Raw genomic sequence first — 14875 nt, forward strand, 5'->3', positions numbered from 1 at the left:
GAGCTCCGTTGGACGTTTTCAAGATTAGCGTGTCAGAGTGAAATGGAACTAGCCATAAAGACCCTGGGGGCTGTCCGCCCCGCCCCCACTTGCCCTGACTGCACAGGATAGCGTGCCCCGACAAACGGCGGCACATAGCTCCTCACCTCAGGTGCGCGGCGCAGGGTCAGATTAAAATACGTAAAATAAAACGGAGCGGCTCTACTAGGAGATGGGTAAAAAGGAGCAATCGCCGCCCATGCGGTCTTTGCGCAGGGCGAGTTCTTTTTTTGTGGGGGGCGGTGCTAATAGGGGCGGTGGTGGCTCCTGAGACTGTGGCGAGTGCGTCGGGGAGTGTGCTGAGTGCTGTGTAAGTAAGCCGCTGTAAGGTAAGGTAAGGTAAATTTCTCCACACACACAAAGTGGTGGGGTGGGAAGGGGGGGCGACCCTCGCATCTCCACACCCGGACACAGGCAGTGGAGTACCCGCACGGCATTCAAAGTGCAAGTGCAGGCGCAAGCACTGGCCCGGTGCACGTGGGTGAGCAGCCTGCCCCTCTCCCTCCCGACATGCGACAAACTTTACTCCCGCACACACACAAATCGTGCTGTGTGGTGTGTGGGTCCTCGGACCTCGCTCGTGGAGCGTCGTCACCATCCCGCCTCTCCCCGCTCCCTCCCCACCCCCCCACCCCCGACTAGGTGTCCAGCCCTGGGTGGCGCAGCGGGTTGTGACATTTGGCGATTCCGCGACTTACTGGGCCCCTGAGCCGCTACCCGTGTGCGATTTTTTGTGGCCCGGACATGATACTGATAGTAAACGGGTCAGAACCGGCCAAACACAGGCTACAGCCCCACACACGCGCCCGCCATAGCTCCTGGAGAGCATGCGCGAGTGACGCGCTGCAAGCCGCGAGAGTGGCATCAGAGGCAGGAACGACGTGCTCTTGCTGCACCTCGCAGCTGCACCAAGTGTGCTCGCAGTGTATGCCACGGCCACTGCCTGCGGCATTGCTCTCGTGCAGCTAGGCGATGCAGGTCCATCAGCAGGGCTCATCCAATGCGAGCGCACATTGTGCGTAGCCGCGGGCAGGTGGCAGTGCACAGCCGCACACCGGCTGTGGCGGCTCGAATGCCCCCGGCAGTGCTGCTAGTCATCAACTTGCGTATTAGGGCCGCAGCAGACTGCTGCTGTGGCAGCAGCAGCAGCCTGCTGCTGCCTGATTCAGTCAAGCCAGCGGTGCAGCGAGGCGTGCAGAATTCGCGCGGTTTGGTACCTCCTGAGGCTGAGCGCGTTCAGAATCGGTGACCGGAGTTGGATGGTCCGATGGAGCTCGGCGAGCTCCATCGGACCATCCATGGCCGGACGGCGGAGCGTGAGGTGGCGAGCGGAGAGATGTACCGCAAGACCAAAAAAACACGGATCTGACGATTGTCACAAAACGTCAGATCTGCGCCACCCAGGGCTGGACCTAGTCCCCCCCACCCTCGGCTCGTCTCGGCATGCGGCGCACGCACGCCGCCGTGCGTCGTGGTCGGCGACTATTTTTTGTGTTTATTAAGCCGGCGGGTCGCGTCGTCCGCTCCCGATGAGGGAAGGGGGACTATCGTGTCAGGTGGGGGCGAGGGTTCTGTGTCATCATTCTCTGTGCACATGTACGCTGACTCCCCGCGAGTCTGTGTGGGAGTGTGGGCATTTCATAAACATTTCCCTCTCGCATCAGGGCTCGTGCGCGGTGGCGACCACCAGCGGCACGAGCCCCGCCCTGTACCTCACCGACGCCTCGAGCCCGTCGCGCACGCAGTGCTGGTGCAGCAGCATCAGGCAGAAGAGCTGCAGCAGGCCGAGGCAGGTGCCAAAGTGCCAGCCGAGGGCGTGCAGCTGCGGGTACGGCATCCCCAGAGGCAGCGCCTACAAGGAGGCTCGAGGAGCGAGGTCGATGCCGGGGTCGAGGAAAGGTCTAGGAGATGGGGAGGAAGAGCCGTGCGGCCGGGGGCTGCCTGCAGCTCGCGGCAGAGCAGGATGTCGGCGATCCACGAGAGGATGGCGGCGACGAAACTGACGAAAGTCAGTCGGAAGAGCGTCGCGCCTGGGAGCAGGAGAGGCGGAGTCGAGGAGGAGCCTGGTCCCTGCCGCCGGGTCCGCCGGGAGAGCAAGCGCGCCGTCGCCGCCTCCGCGCGCCGCGTCCACCTAGGGCTCATTGAGGCGGGCCGTCAGTAGTGAGCAGAGGACCCACCACCGGGCCGAGCACATACACCAGCACGGGGACTCGCGCGAATGCGCGGGTGTCTCACACTCGCGTACGCACTCGGCGTAGCGTGTGTGCTCGCAGGATTGCGGGCACGGACACAGAGCACACCTCCTCCCCGGCGACCGAGCCTGCCGTGAAGATGTAGACGAAAGCGACGGAGAAGGTGACCTTCGGGTGGAGGGCGGCGGCGAGGGCGGGGTGGAGGGCGGCGGAGGGGAGGGGGGCGGGGTGAAGAGCGGGGGAGGGGCAGGGGGTGGCGGCGGGGCCGTCATCAGGCCGCGGAAGGAGACGTGCACGTCCTGCAGGAAGGCTTCGGGAAAGGTCCGGGAGAGATCTGGGCAGGCCGCGGGAAGGAGAGGCGCGCAGCCGAGTCGCGTTCGGAGAGGAGGAGGCCGGCGGCGATGAAGGCGGACCAAGCCTGCAGGCACCGCCTCTACACAATCACCGGCCACGCCATCTCACGGGTGTGAGTTCTCAAGCAAGGCTCGGCCACCGCCGCCAGAGGCTGGACGCCCGGCGCCCGGCTCGCCCGCTGGCGCAACGTGGCCGCCGCGAGCACGGCCATCGCGTAGAGCGGGAGCTCGTCGAGCAGCTGCGCCCAGTAGCGCAGCGTGCCGTGGAAGATCATCGAACCGACGCCCATCGCCATCGTGACGCTCAGCATCAGCCGGTGCCACCGCGAGAGCGAGAGGCGGTGGTGCAGCCGCCAGGCGTAGCCGGCGCAGAGCGGGTAGGCGGCAGAGGTCGCCGTGTTGAACGGCTCGCTGAGGTACGCCGAGAGCTCGTTGTTGCGCTCGCACCAGTCAAAGTCGCTGTCGACCGGACCCCAGTACGACTGTGTCGAGGCCGCATGCCGCGTCTCGCGGGCGACCGCGATGGTCTCGGGAGTGCTGAAGAAGTAGAAGCAGGTGGTGAAGGAGAGGAGTGTCGAGAGCGAAAGCAGCGGGACGGACCAGTGCATTATGGGGACCAGATACGGAGAAGCGATCGGGGGTCCGGCTGTTGCGGGTAGGGAAGGGATTGCCCCCCCTACCCCACGGCTCCAGATTGCTGTAACGGTAGTTTTGTACAGCGTCAGCCGTCGTCACCTCACGCTGCCCCTCCGCGCGCCCGCCGCCCGCGTCTCATGCAGCTGTACTCGAGTACAGGTCCGCCGTCGGTCGGTCGTTGTGGATTCGGGCCGAGAACCAGCTCAGAGAGGCGGGAGTGGCTGGGCCACCCCCTACCCCCCTACCCCCCTACCCCCCTACCCCCTTCCCCTGGCCCTGCGGCGGCAGAGCCGCCGGCCTCCCACCCCCTACCCCCCTACCCCAAATCCCCCGATAGCACCCTACCCACCTCACAAACAGCCGGAACCTAGCAGCCTCTCAGCGACGGCAATAAGCTACTTTCGGGCAATAACGGTATGCGACAAGTTGCAAATACGGGTGCTGTGAACATGATGAATTTTGATGTTTTTTTGTCCGTGTGCTCCCAGCGCCCTCGCCCGCGCTCCCTGAGAGGCCATGGCTGGTGCTACTAGTATGGGGGGCTACCTGGCTACCGCGAGCGCGACCCAGCTCGTCGACATCGTCCGATGATGGTGCCGCAAAGTCAGCCTCCGGAGGCTATCGTCGCGTCGAGCCGGCGGTGGCCGTGACATGTGGTTCTACCACCCCTCGTAGGCTTTGCCTCTGATCGCCACCGTTCCCAGGCTGCCTAATGGGATGAAAAGAAAGGCTGGGCGAGCGTATAGAAGCGTGCTCGACCTCGTCGTGGCAACCTGCACGGCAGCGCTGGCGGGCGCGATGAGCGTCGTGCCACCCTGACCCGAGACGGGTCGCAGGCGTCGTACCGAGCGCATCGAGACCGTGTCCTGATGTGCTCTGCACGGGTGAGTCACGTCGGCGTCAAAGGAGCGACGTGCGACCTGTCAGAGCTTGATCTCCGATCTCAGCGGCGTCGAGTCGCCTTCGGTGGCGACAGCTAGGATGCATCTCCTCCGTCGTTTTTCCCGTGGCCCTGAGAAGCTGGTGCCGCACGCAGGCGGACCTTGTGTATGCGGCGAACGCTTAAAAAATGGGTGCTTTACGTCACTTTTTCAGTGTATGTAGCTCTTACGTACATTCCCGTAGGAGGACTCTGCCGACAGGGTTTGCGATGAGGAGCGACCCGAAGGGTTTCTCGGAGGTTAGTGCACCACTAACCGCCGAAGCGCAAGCGCTTGGAGCAAGAGAACTGCGACGGATCGGTCTCATACTAGCGCCCCACCTCGCGAGCCGACGTTCTGGCTCAGCGAGGTTGCTGCGGAGCACTCGCGGACCGGTTCTTCTGGCCCAGCGAAGCTGCTGCGGGGCACCCAGCGGCTCAGTTTTTCACGCGGTGCTCTGAACAATACCGTCTTCCCGCCCTGAGGTCGGCGTATTCAGCACGTAGGCTCGCGGCCCTGCCCGCCGCCGCCCGGACCGAGGACCGCACGTTCTCCCTCCCTCTGCACTACGCGAGCCACGGCCGACAGCGGCCAGGCGGGCGCCGGCGGGCGGGGCGCCGTGGAAGATCATCGTGCACGGCGAACACGTACACGACCGAATTGCCGGGCCTAGCCACCGGCTCGACATCGAGCTCTCCTACTCGCCCCAGAGGAAGCCGCTGATCGCGCACGGCTTGATCGGGCAGTCCTTTGCCGACCCGGTGCCGCGCATTGGAAGGCTCGACGTCTACCCTGATGCGGGCACCTTTGTCACCTCGGCGCAGGCCGAGGGCGCCATCGAGGGCACTGGCAAGATGTACGAGATGCGCTCGCCCTTCGCGTCCGACTTCGTCTTCTCGCGTTTCGCCGGTGAGGCGGTGATCACAGGAACGGCTGAGGCGGGAATGGCGCTCTGCGACAAGGAGTTCGCCCAGGAGGTTGCGGACGTCGACAGGCGCCTCAGAAACATGGCCTTGGGCGCCGTCAAGCAGGGCATCGACGGCTGGCGGCAGTTCATGCGCGAGGAGGCGATGGCCACCCTCGTTGCGCGTGCCACGTCGCTCGAGGTACAGCCCGGAGAAGGGATGACGGAGGCCCGTCGCCGGCTCGCCGAGGAGCCTGTTTGCCTTCCCGCCTCCTCCTTCGCTCTCAAGATTGGCGCGACCCGGCGGCGGCGCGCGCTCGCCGCCATCGACCTGGACGCCGTCGAGGCCGCCAAGATCAAGTCCTTCGCCAACGGCGAACCCCCCGTGACTGTCACCGCCGAGCAGATGGCCCTCGAGGACCTCGGCGACAGCACGGTGCGGGTGACCATCGTGCAGGCCGAGGGGGGGCCGACCGCCCAAGACATCACGGCCGCCGCGACGCTGCCGGCTTTCCTCGCAAGCATGGCCGAGGAGCTCGGAGCCCCGGTGGGCATGGAGGAGGAGCCCACCACGATCTCGATCACGGTGCTCTACAAGCCGCCGCCCTCGGCCTCGCCCTCTCCGCCGCCGCCCTCGGCGCCGCCGCCCTCGGCACCGCCCTCTCCGCCGCCGCCGACTCCGCCGCCGCCCTCAGTCTCGCCCTCTCCGCCGCCGCCCTCGGCGCCGCCGCCCTCGGCCTCGCCCTCTCCGCCGCCGCCCTCGGCGCCGCCGCCCTCGGCACCGCCCTCTCCGCCGCCGCCGACTCCGCCGCCGCCCTCAGTCTCGCCCTCTCCGCCGCCGCCCTCGGCGCCGCCGCCCTCGGCCTCGCCCTCTCCGCCGCCGGTGTACTGCTCTGGCATGACTCCATACACCATCGGAGACGCTACTTTCGAGCTGTATTCGGAATTGTACGAGGGCGAGTGCTGGGCGCTCGTGGGCGCTTATCAGCACGACGCGTACACAAGCTTTAGTCGAGTCAAAGCCATCCCCACGAGCCCCACGACCAGCCGATCGCACATTCCGCTTGGCACTTACTACGGCGTCACCGCGGCCGATGTCGGCAAGGTTCGATTCTACTGCCATACCGATGCGCACACGAGGAAAGTTCACTTTACGCACACCGGAAGCGACCAGATCACTCAGATTCTCGACGATGCGGGTGCCGCCTCAGCGGCCAGTTGGGGCCAGACGGGCTACGCCGCAATGTCTGATCACTCCGCTAACATCCCAACAGCCCCTGGCATGAGCACGGTGACTTATAATGCGTGGGGATTCCCTTTCTTCGTGGGTGGCGGCGATGGTAGTCATTGGGCAGTCTCTGACAGCACCGATGGTTGCTGTGGTGGCCGCTACGAATGCGATGACCGTGCGGAAAATACGGCCAACACTTTGCATCAGATGTGGATGACCTTGCCGCAGTGAGGAGGGTCGTTGCTCCGCCGAGCGACTTGAGCAGTATGATCGAGGCCATGATGCGCGCACATGACATGATGACAATCATGAATGGCGTTGGCGCTTGTGCACGATGCCGCGGGCCAGCCAGGGTTGGCGGCGGCTTGTCTCGAGAAGGCGGAGGCCGTTGAGACAGCGGGCTGGGAGGAGTGGGTGAGTGGATTGTGGGGGAGGATTGTGTCGAGTGTGACCCGCAGTGTGACGTGGTGCGGGAAGGTAGCTAACCCATCGGTCGGGATTTAATTAACCGGATACGAAATGCGCTGCGCGTGGGCAGTGCCAGTGGGCTCTGCAGCACTCCGACTGTCGACTCGACGTCACTCGAGGTCGAGCGGCTGGCAGCAGATGAACCATGAGGACATCTGCTGACTCTCGACCGGGGACCAAATCGAAGTACGCGCCTGCCGCTTCCACGCCCCTCCACAAAACCGCAAAAGCAACTAACTAGCTATTGGGTGGGGAGACTCTCAAGCTGTTCTGTGCCATGGCGCTTCTGCGCTGCTTTTCTCTTTCTTTCTTTCTTTACGGCGGATCCCTTCGTTCGGCCGTCCGAGAATCAAGAAGGCCTCGCTAGTAAGTACCAGCGTACGATTTCCATCGTTGATCGACTTCCATCGAGTCTAGAACGCATCGGCGAGGGCCGAAATCGCCATTGCGACTGCTCGTGTCCTCGGTCGCCGCCGTCGCGTGGTTGAGCAGGGCCACTGGGCCGGGCGATGTACCTCATCTTTGGCATAATCTCCACCGTCCTCCTGCTGTCCCTCGTGCAGGCAAACTTTGAGTTTGAACGGTGCTCCGGCACGGACGTCGCCAGAGTGCGGCAGGATCCGCACCTGGACCTGTCAAAGGGCGGCCGGGCGGACTTCAGGGGCGAGGACGGTGCGCTCTACAACTACCTCTCCACGCCGGGGCTGAGCGTCAACGTGCGGATCGAGGAGGCGCTCTACACCCTCCACGACGGCAAGCTCCTCGTCAATGGGACCTTCATGACGGAGGTCCACGTCTCTGCCCTCGTCGCGGGCGACCGCTTGTGCAAGTGGGCCTACGTGAGCTACGTTGCCCGCGAGCTGAACGGTCACCCCCCCCCACCCCCCCCGCCCAAAAAAACAACCTCCTCCCAGCCCTACTCCGCATCAGCCTGCCCAGCCACGCCCGTCCCACCTCCCCATCTCACCTCGCCCCGCCTCACCTCGCACCCATCGTCTCGCCCACAGATCAAAACTGGGGCTGGAGCAATGTCAAGGGTTCCTGCGGTGGCCACGACTTCATGCTCGGGCCCAACTCGGAACGGTTCTGCGGTGGGCTTCATGCATCGACCAAGATGTCCACCGCGACAATAGAGGTGAACCCATTCACCACCGACACCAACGGGGCGCCGTGGAAGATCATCGTGCACGGCGAACACGTACACGACCGAATTGCCGGGCCTAGCCACCGGCTCGACATCGAGCTCTCCTACTCGCCCCAGAGGAAGCCGCTGATCGCGCACGGCTTGATCGGGCAGTCCTTTGCCGACCCGGTGCCGCGCATTGGAAGGCTCGACGTCTACCCTGATGCGGGCACCTTTGTCACCTCAGCGCAGGCCGAGGGCGCCATCGAGGGCACTGGCAAGATGTACGAGATGCGCTCGCCCTTCGCGTCCGACTTCGTCTTCTCGCGTTTCGCCGGTGAGGCGGTGATCACAGGAACGGCTGAGGCGGGAATGGCGCTCTGCGACATAGCGGAGCGTGCGTCGGGATCCAGCACTCGTCGATGTCCACCAAGCGAGGCAGGGTGGTCATGTCGTGCCAGTTACTCTTGGGGCCCGAACGCATCGTGCGCACCCTACCTCTCGCCAACACCGTGTGCTTGCTCAAACGGGCCGAGCCGCTGCCACCGCTGCAGTTGCCACCATTGCCTCCTCCGCCGCCACCGCCACCGCCGTCGCCACCAGCTTTGTCGCAACAGCGTGCCGACTCGCTGCAGCCGCCGCCGCCACCGCCGCCGCCGCTGCCGCCTCCGCCGCTGCCGCTGCCGCCTCCGCCGCCTCCGCCTCCGCCGCCGCCACCAACTTTGCCGCCATCGCCGCACCCTCCGCCTCCGCCGTTGCGCCCCCCTCTGCCGCCGCCGCCGCCGTCTCCAGCTCCACCTCTGCCGCCTCCGCCGTCATGCGTGGCTAGAGAAGACTGCCTCTACCCCGGCTGCGACCAACCGGACTTCGTGGAGTGCGTGCAGGGCGGCTGCTACACGGGCACGGCGGACGCCCGGTGCGCCGGCAAGCGCAACGGGTTTGCTTTGGGCGACGGCGGCTGGTGCTGGGACGGTCGCCGAGACATAGTCTGCCCTCCACAGCCCACAGCAGCGGGCGCTGGCGCGGGCGTCGCCTCGCTGCCGGCGGCTGGCTCCGCGTCGCCGCCGAGGCCATTCGCCGCCGCACCGCCGCCGCCGCACGCCGCGGCGCCGTCCGCCCCACCCCAGCCGCTCGCCCCGCTGCCGCGGCCACTCGACTCGAGCTCCCTCGGCCTCCCACATATTGGGTGGCTCCTGCATCCTGGCTTCAACTGCTGGCAAGGACATGGCGCTACGGTGGTGGAAGGCTACTATGGTGCGTACACAGCCGCCGTGGACATGCCGACGTGCAGGGCAGCGTGCACTGACTTCGAGAGCTGTGAGGGTGTGGTGACAACAGCTTCCGGCGTAACGCCGTTCAGGTGCTACTTAAGGTCTAACATCCGCGTATCGGCGTGCGTCAGCGACACCTCCTATGACGTTTCCATCAACCCGGGTGCGGTTTTCCTGCAAGAATGGGGGCAATACCTGCAATCAGTATATGGAAGTGGTTGGCGGTCGCCCGCCACAGTACAGTTTGTGTGGCTTGACAAGCTTCAACCTTTTGCTGAGTTGTCACGCCTCCTGCTTGCGGCCAATCACGCTGGAAGTCCAATTGACAAGGGACAAGGTGGCATCTGGCCCGAGAGTCTTAAATTCAACCCAGTATACCAGCCAAACAGCTCCTCTAGTCCTTTTACCAGAAAGCTGGTACAACGGTTCCATTCCCAACAATGCGTGGGCTGAATTGGTTCGTTTGAATCCAGTTGAAAATGGCTACGGGTGCGACGGCTTCACTACAGCACCACCCTGGATTGGTGAAACAGATCGGTTTGCCTACGGTTGCTGGTTTTATTCAGCTCCCGGGAGCGGCACTTTTGTGAACATCGGCCAGAAGAGCTTGCATATGCCGGGACGTGAGGCGCGGCAGTTACTGGCCGTTTTCGGCCCAACAAAATGGCGAGGGCATGGACCCTTTATGGATTTTACCTGGTGTGAGCGCGCCTTACAGATGGGCTATGATAGCATCCACTTTCCGTCAATATATGTTGGAAACGCGGCCAACCCAATGCGGAGTGTTGCCGAGGTGATCATCTGCCGTGGCAGTTGCATCGCCCAAGAGATTTGCACAGAATGCCCCCCACTCAGCCTGCGCAAGGGGGCAACGGCCACCATGGACTGCATTTGTCAGAATGACCCGCACGCGAACACAAATTCCGTGTTGAATTGCCGCGGAGGTTAGCGGATACGCCCCGGGCTGCGCTATAGGTAGGGGCCGGGTACATACGCCAAAGTTCTCTTCTCTTTGAATCCGTCTGCATATCGAAGATGAAGCACCGTGGGCGGTTGTGCACCGCTGCACGGGTCGAGGCATTGCCATGGGCACTGCAGCAGAATCAGCCAGAACGTCTCCAGCTCCGTGCTGCGCTGCAACTGCGCGTGCGCCACCGACGGAAGCAGCCGCCGGGAAAACCAGTTGCGCTCTGTCGCGCGCTGCCTGCAGAGCTGCCCGATGGAAGAGCCATGCGCCGACGACGCGTGCCGGCACCCGCTCGCGTTGGCCTACAGCCTCGACGAATCGCCGCTGCAGCTGGACCGCAGCAGACGCCGCAAAGATGGCCGCCTTTTCTACTCGCTGATCCCGACGAATTTGAAAGGGATCCGCGCTGCCGCATCCATACACACGCAGCTGGTTCAGGGCTCCGACCGCGCCGACCACGTCTACCTGGCGACACCCTCACCCAATGTCTGTGCCGCTGCCACCGGCCTACCGTGCTTCTTCACGCGCCGCTGCTTCCACACCGACTTCGCGGAGGTGCTGTGCGCAAAGATCTACGCGTTGGCGCGGCTGTTCATCAAGGGCGGCGCCGATGTCTTCGTCACCGACTCGGACGTGGCCTTCCTGCGGCCGCTGCAGTGGGACATTCCGGCCTTCCGCGCCGCGTCCGTGATCGGCCAGGCCGACCATCTGCCGCTCAATAGCGGGATGCTCGCTTTTCGGCACGTGCACGCCGCCGCCGACTTGACGGTGGGCTGGCTGCTCAGCGAGTGGCTCCACCGCCTCGAGGTAGTCTCCATCGTAACTGGCGACTGCGGCGGCTGCGACCAGAGTTTACTGAACGAGATCGTCAACTCGCTCGCCCTCCGCACCGACGCGGCGTTCGAGGCACGCGGCCCGCCCGCCCGTCCACCCGCCCTCCCCCGCCCGCCCGCCCCCTTGCTGCCACTCTGGGATATCCTTTGGCCGCGTTGGGTTATGCTCGCGATTGTTACATTGTTAGTAGAGAGTCTAGAGAGGGCTTGTGCTGCTCTTTGCCGCGGACATGCCCGTGTTCCGGACTTTTTTTTGCGCCTCTTTTCGCTCTTCTGCGAGGTTCTCGACGTGGTTATTTTGGCCGCGTTGCCGGTAGCGAGCCGGAGTCTCCGGGTGCAACCGGCAAGGCGGAGAGACCCCTGGGCCTGGAGGAGCTGGGTTCGGTTCCGAGCGGACCTTCAGCGTGCGCAGGCCGCAGCGCAACAGCCAACACTCGGCACCGGGACACGGGCGCGCACTGGACTGAACAAAGAAATAAAGCCATTTCTCGGGTCCGAGGGCAGCCTCAACTGGAGTAGGGAAATTTGGATTTTGGTCAAACGCCTGCTGGGGGCAGCTTCGCGGAAGTATTCCGGAAGCCAGATGATCCCACTTGTCAACAGCAGGCGCCAGCGCCAATCAAAGCCATTTTTTGATCGGAACGGATGTCACCTCAATTGTCAGACCCGGCTAGCGGCTTTCCCGGCGTTTATGATCAGATGTGAGGAGGGTTTGGTTCTGTTGGGTGTGGGGTACCAGCGCTGACATTGCCCCAGCGCGTGCTCCCCCGCCGGCACCACGCGCCCCGAGCGCCTCGCCCCCGCGCAGAGAGATACTCTCACTCCCCACTGGTGCGTCTTCGCGGTCGGCCGTCGCTCCGCCCGCCACTCTAGCCTGCAAGCTGCTCGCCTTCAGGCCCGCAACTCGACAAACCTGCCCGGCAGACCCTTCCGACCCGGCCGGCGAGAGAAGGGGGGGCAGCCTCGCACGTAGCAGCCGGCGGCGGCGAGGAGAAGGGCCGCCGTGGCCAGCGCGGTGGACAGCGCCACGACGAGCAAGCGCGTGGCCTCGTCTGCGACGGGCTCCGGTCCGAGAGCGTACATGCTGGCCTCGGCCGGCTCGAGGCCCTCGGGGCACGACTTGTCGGCGGCGAGCGAGGCCCAGCACTCTCCTCGGTAGGCGCCGCGCTCGTCGGACAGCCTGCCGAAGATGAAGAAGGAGCAGACCGGCCGGTTGCGGTCGCACGCGGCGGCGCACTCGCCGGCGCTCTCAAACTTGCCGAGCCGCTGACTCTTGGCGCGGCAAGTGCTGTGCTGATGTGTGAGGTGATAGGGGGCCCAGCCCGCTGGCACGGACCACGGCGGGGCAGGCGGAGGCCGCGGCGACGGTGGCCGAGGCGACGGCGGCGGCGGCGGCGGACTCGGCGACGGAGGGGGGGGCGGTTTGGGCGGGCTTGGTGGGGGCGGCGGGGGCGGCGGAGGCGGGGATGGCGCAAGGCGGCAGCGCAAGCGGGAGTAGACGTCATGGGGCTCGCAGTTGTTGGCCAGTTGCGCGGTGCCGCATTCGCCGTCGCCCTGCACGCGCAGACAAGGTGGTGGCATGTGAGAGGGTGCCGGGTGCAGCTCTTGCCCGTACGAGACAGCAGCGCGCCTCGCACAAATTGCCCGGCGACCACGGCTGGGTCGGGTGGCACTTTTGCATGCGGCTCAGCTCGCCTACACGTGCCCGGAGATCCTCTTCTTTTCGGTCACTTGTGGCGGGGGTTGCGGCCGGGGCTGCGCGGGGCGGACTTGGTGTGGGGCAAACGCTCTTCGCGACGGCGACGAGGCACATATTGCAGCTGGCGCCTGTTAGCAGTACCGCCGTGCGTCAGCAGACGTGCTCGGGGAGAGCGAGCACTGCGTCGCCTTCTCGCGCCCGCAATGCACTCGCCCGAACACACCGGCACCGGCGGCGGCGGGGGCGGAGGACGCGGTGTGGGCGGGAAGGGCGGAGCTGGAGGTGGCGGGAGCTGCGGCGGCGAGGGCGGCGGCGAGGGCGGTAGCGGTGCGCGGACACAGCCAACCTTTGCGTAGACCTCGTGGAAGGGCGGGCAGTTTGTGTTTGCCGGGTCCGTCCCGCACTCGCCGTCGGCCTGCGAAAGGGAAGGGAGGTCGGTTTTGGGGGGGGGGGGGAGGGAGTGAGCGAAGGCCGAGGGGCGTGGAGACAGAGCAGAGGGCGTGGGCTGAGCTGAGGGCGCGGGTGTGGGCGGTTAGCACGGGGCGAGGACAGTGTTTATGCGCTCTGCTGCCCCACACCTCGCAAAGCGCACCCGCTGCCAGGGGCTGCAGCAGCTGCGCCGTGCAGCGCGGCAGAATCCTGAGCCCCTTCTGCGAGGACGGGCATTCGCTCGCGTTGACCGCGCGCAAGCAGAGGCCGCAGGGCGCCCCCGCGTCGCATTTGGAGGCGCCGCAGGCTGGCACGGGCGGAGCTGGAGGTGGCGGGAGCTGCGGCGGCGAAGGCGGCGGCGAGGGCGGTAGCGGTGCGCGAACACAGCCGACCTTTGCGTAGACCTCGTGGAAGGGCGGGCAGTTTGTGTTTGCCGGGTCCGTCCCGCACTCGCCGTCGGCCTGCGAAAGGGAAGGGAGGTCGGTTTTGGGGGGGGGAGGGAGGGAGTGAGCGAAGGCCGAGGGGTGTGGAGACAGAGCAGAGGGCGTGGGCTGAGCTGAGGGCGCGGGTGTGGGCGGTTAGCACGGGGCGAGGACAGTGTTTATGCGCTCTGCTGCCCCACACCTCGCAAAGCGCACCCGCTGCCAGGGGCTGCAGCAGCTGCGCCGTGCAGCGCGGCAGAATCCTGAGCCCCTTCTGCGAGGACGGGCATTCGCTCGCGTTGACCGCGCGCAAGCAGAGGCCGCAGGGCGCCCCCGCGTCGCATTTGGAGGCGCCGCAGGCTGGCACGGGGGAGGTGGGCGGGGAGGGCGGCGGAGCTGGAAGCGGGGGGGGCTGCGGCGGCGGCGGCACGCGGAGCACGAGGCAGTCGACCTTGACGTAGACCTGCGAGCAGTGGAGTGTGTCTTCTCGAGAGAGCGGAGGAGGGTGGAGGGGGGAGGGGGGGGGGGGGGGAGGACCCCAAAGGGGAAGGGGGGGGGGGGGGGGGCTCCCCCTGGAACCGGGGGGAGTATTTCCCTTTGTTGTTATTCCCGAAATTCCCTGCCCCCTTTAAAAAGGCGCCCCCCTTTTGCTCCCCAAAAGTCCCTTTGTGGAACGCGGGCATAAGGCTTTTTAAAAAAGGGCCCGCCGGGAACCCCCCCCAACGGTGTTTCCTTGGAGTCTCATCACGTTGAGTTTTGTTGATAAAGCGGGTCCGCGGGGCACGCATGCCGGTTCCGCGGCGCGGAGGCAGAGGCCGCACGACGCCCCCGCGGCGCACCGATGGCTGGCGTCGCACACGACCTAGGGTGCGGCGAGGGGCGGCCCTCGCATACCCACGTCCGAAGACAGGAGCCCGACGGCATTGACAGTGCAAGAGGCGGGGGTAAGCGGTGCGTCTGCACGTGCACGCACCATGGGAGGAAGGGCCGGCGTCGGAGGGAGAGGAGGAGGCCGCGGATCTGTGCAGCCCTGCATCTCGTACACCTCGTGGAACCTGCCGCAGTTGGTCGCGCCGCTGTCGGTGCCGCAGTCGCCGTCTCCCTCGCACAGCGTCCCCGGCGCGGCGCCGAGGAACGCCCTCGTGCAAGGAGGAAGCGCCGCCAGCGCGTCGAATGGGCCGGGGCACTCGCTGGGGTGGATGTGGCGGAGGCAGAGGCCGCACGTCCTGCCCGCGTCGCACTGGCAGGAGGCCGCGGCCGGGGGCGCCGAGGGTGGCGCGGGCGGAGGAGGCGGCGGGGCCGGCGTCGGCAGGAGAGGAGGCGGCGTAGGAGGCATGTCGCAGCCCTGCATCTCGTACACCTCGTGGAACCTGCCGCAGTTGGTCGCG

At 65.8% G+C, this 14875-nt stretch overlaps 2 protein-coding genes across 2 annotated transcripts; both read right to left on the reverse strand.

Moving 5' to 3' along the window:
* Window positions 1–2496: 2496 nt before the first annotated feature.
* On the reverse strand, window positions 2497–3207 carry EMIHUDRAFT_432532 (hypothetical protein). Its single transcript, XM_005766979.1, has one exon. It carries the CDS (start codon window positions 3190–3192, stop codon window positions 2665–2667), a length of 528 nt encoding a protein of 175 aa, XP_005767036.1. The 5' UTR covers window positions 3193–3207; the 3' UTR covers window positions 2497–2664.
* An 8374-nt stretch (window positions 3208–11581) lies between these two features.
* EMIHUDRAFT_432533 (hypothetical protein) lies at window positions 11582–12368 on the reverse strand (the record flags this gene model as incomplete). Its single annotated transcript, XM_005766980.1, has 1 exon — window positions 11582–12368. A coding segment is annotated over one exon (562 nt), but the record flags the coding sequence as incomplete, so codon positions are not given.
* Between the last annotated feature and the right edge of the window lie 2507 nt (window positions 12369–14875).

Source organism: Emiliania huxleyi, assembly GCF_000372725.1.
Source record: "Emiliania huxleyi CCMP1516 unplaced genomic scaffold EMIHUscaffold_5, whole genome shotgun sequence".
In the NCBI taxonomy this organism is placed as follows: domain Eukaryota; phylum Haptophyta; order Isochrysidales; family Noelaerhabdaceae; genus Emiliania; species Emiliania huxleyi.

Excerpts from the sequence above, each read along its gene's own strand:
- EMIHUDRAFT_432532 (XM_005766979.1), bottom strand. The coding sequence starts at position 3,192 with ATGCACTGGTCCGTCCCGCTGCTTTCGCTCTCGACACTCCTCTCCTTC.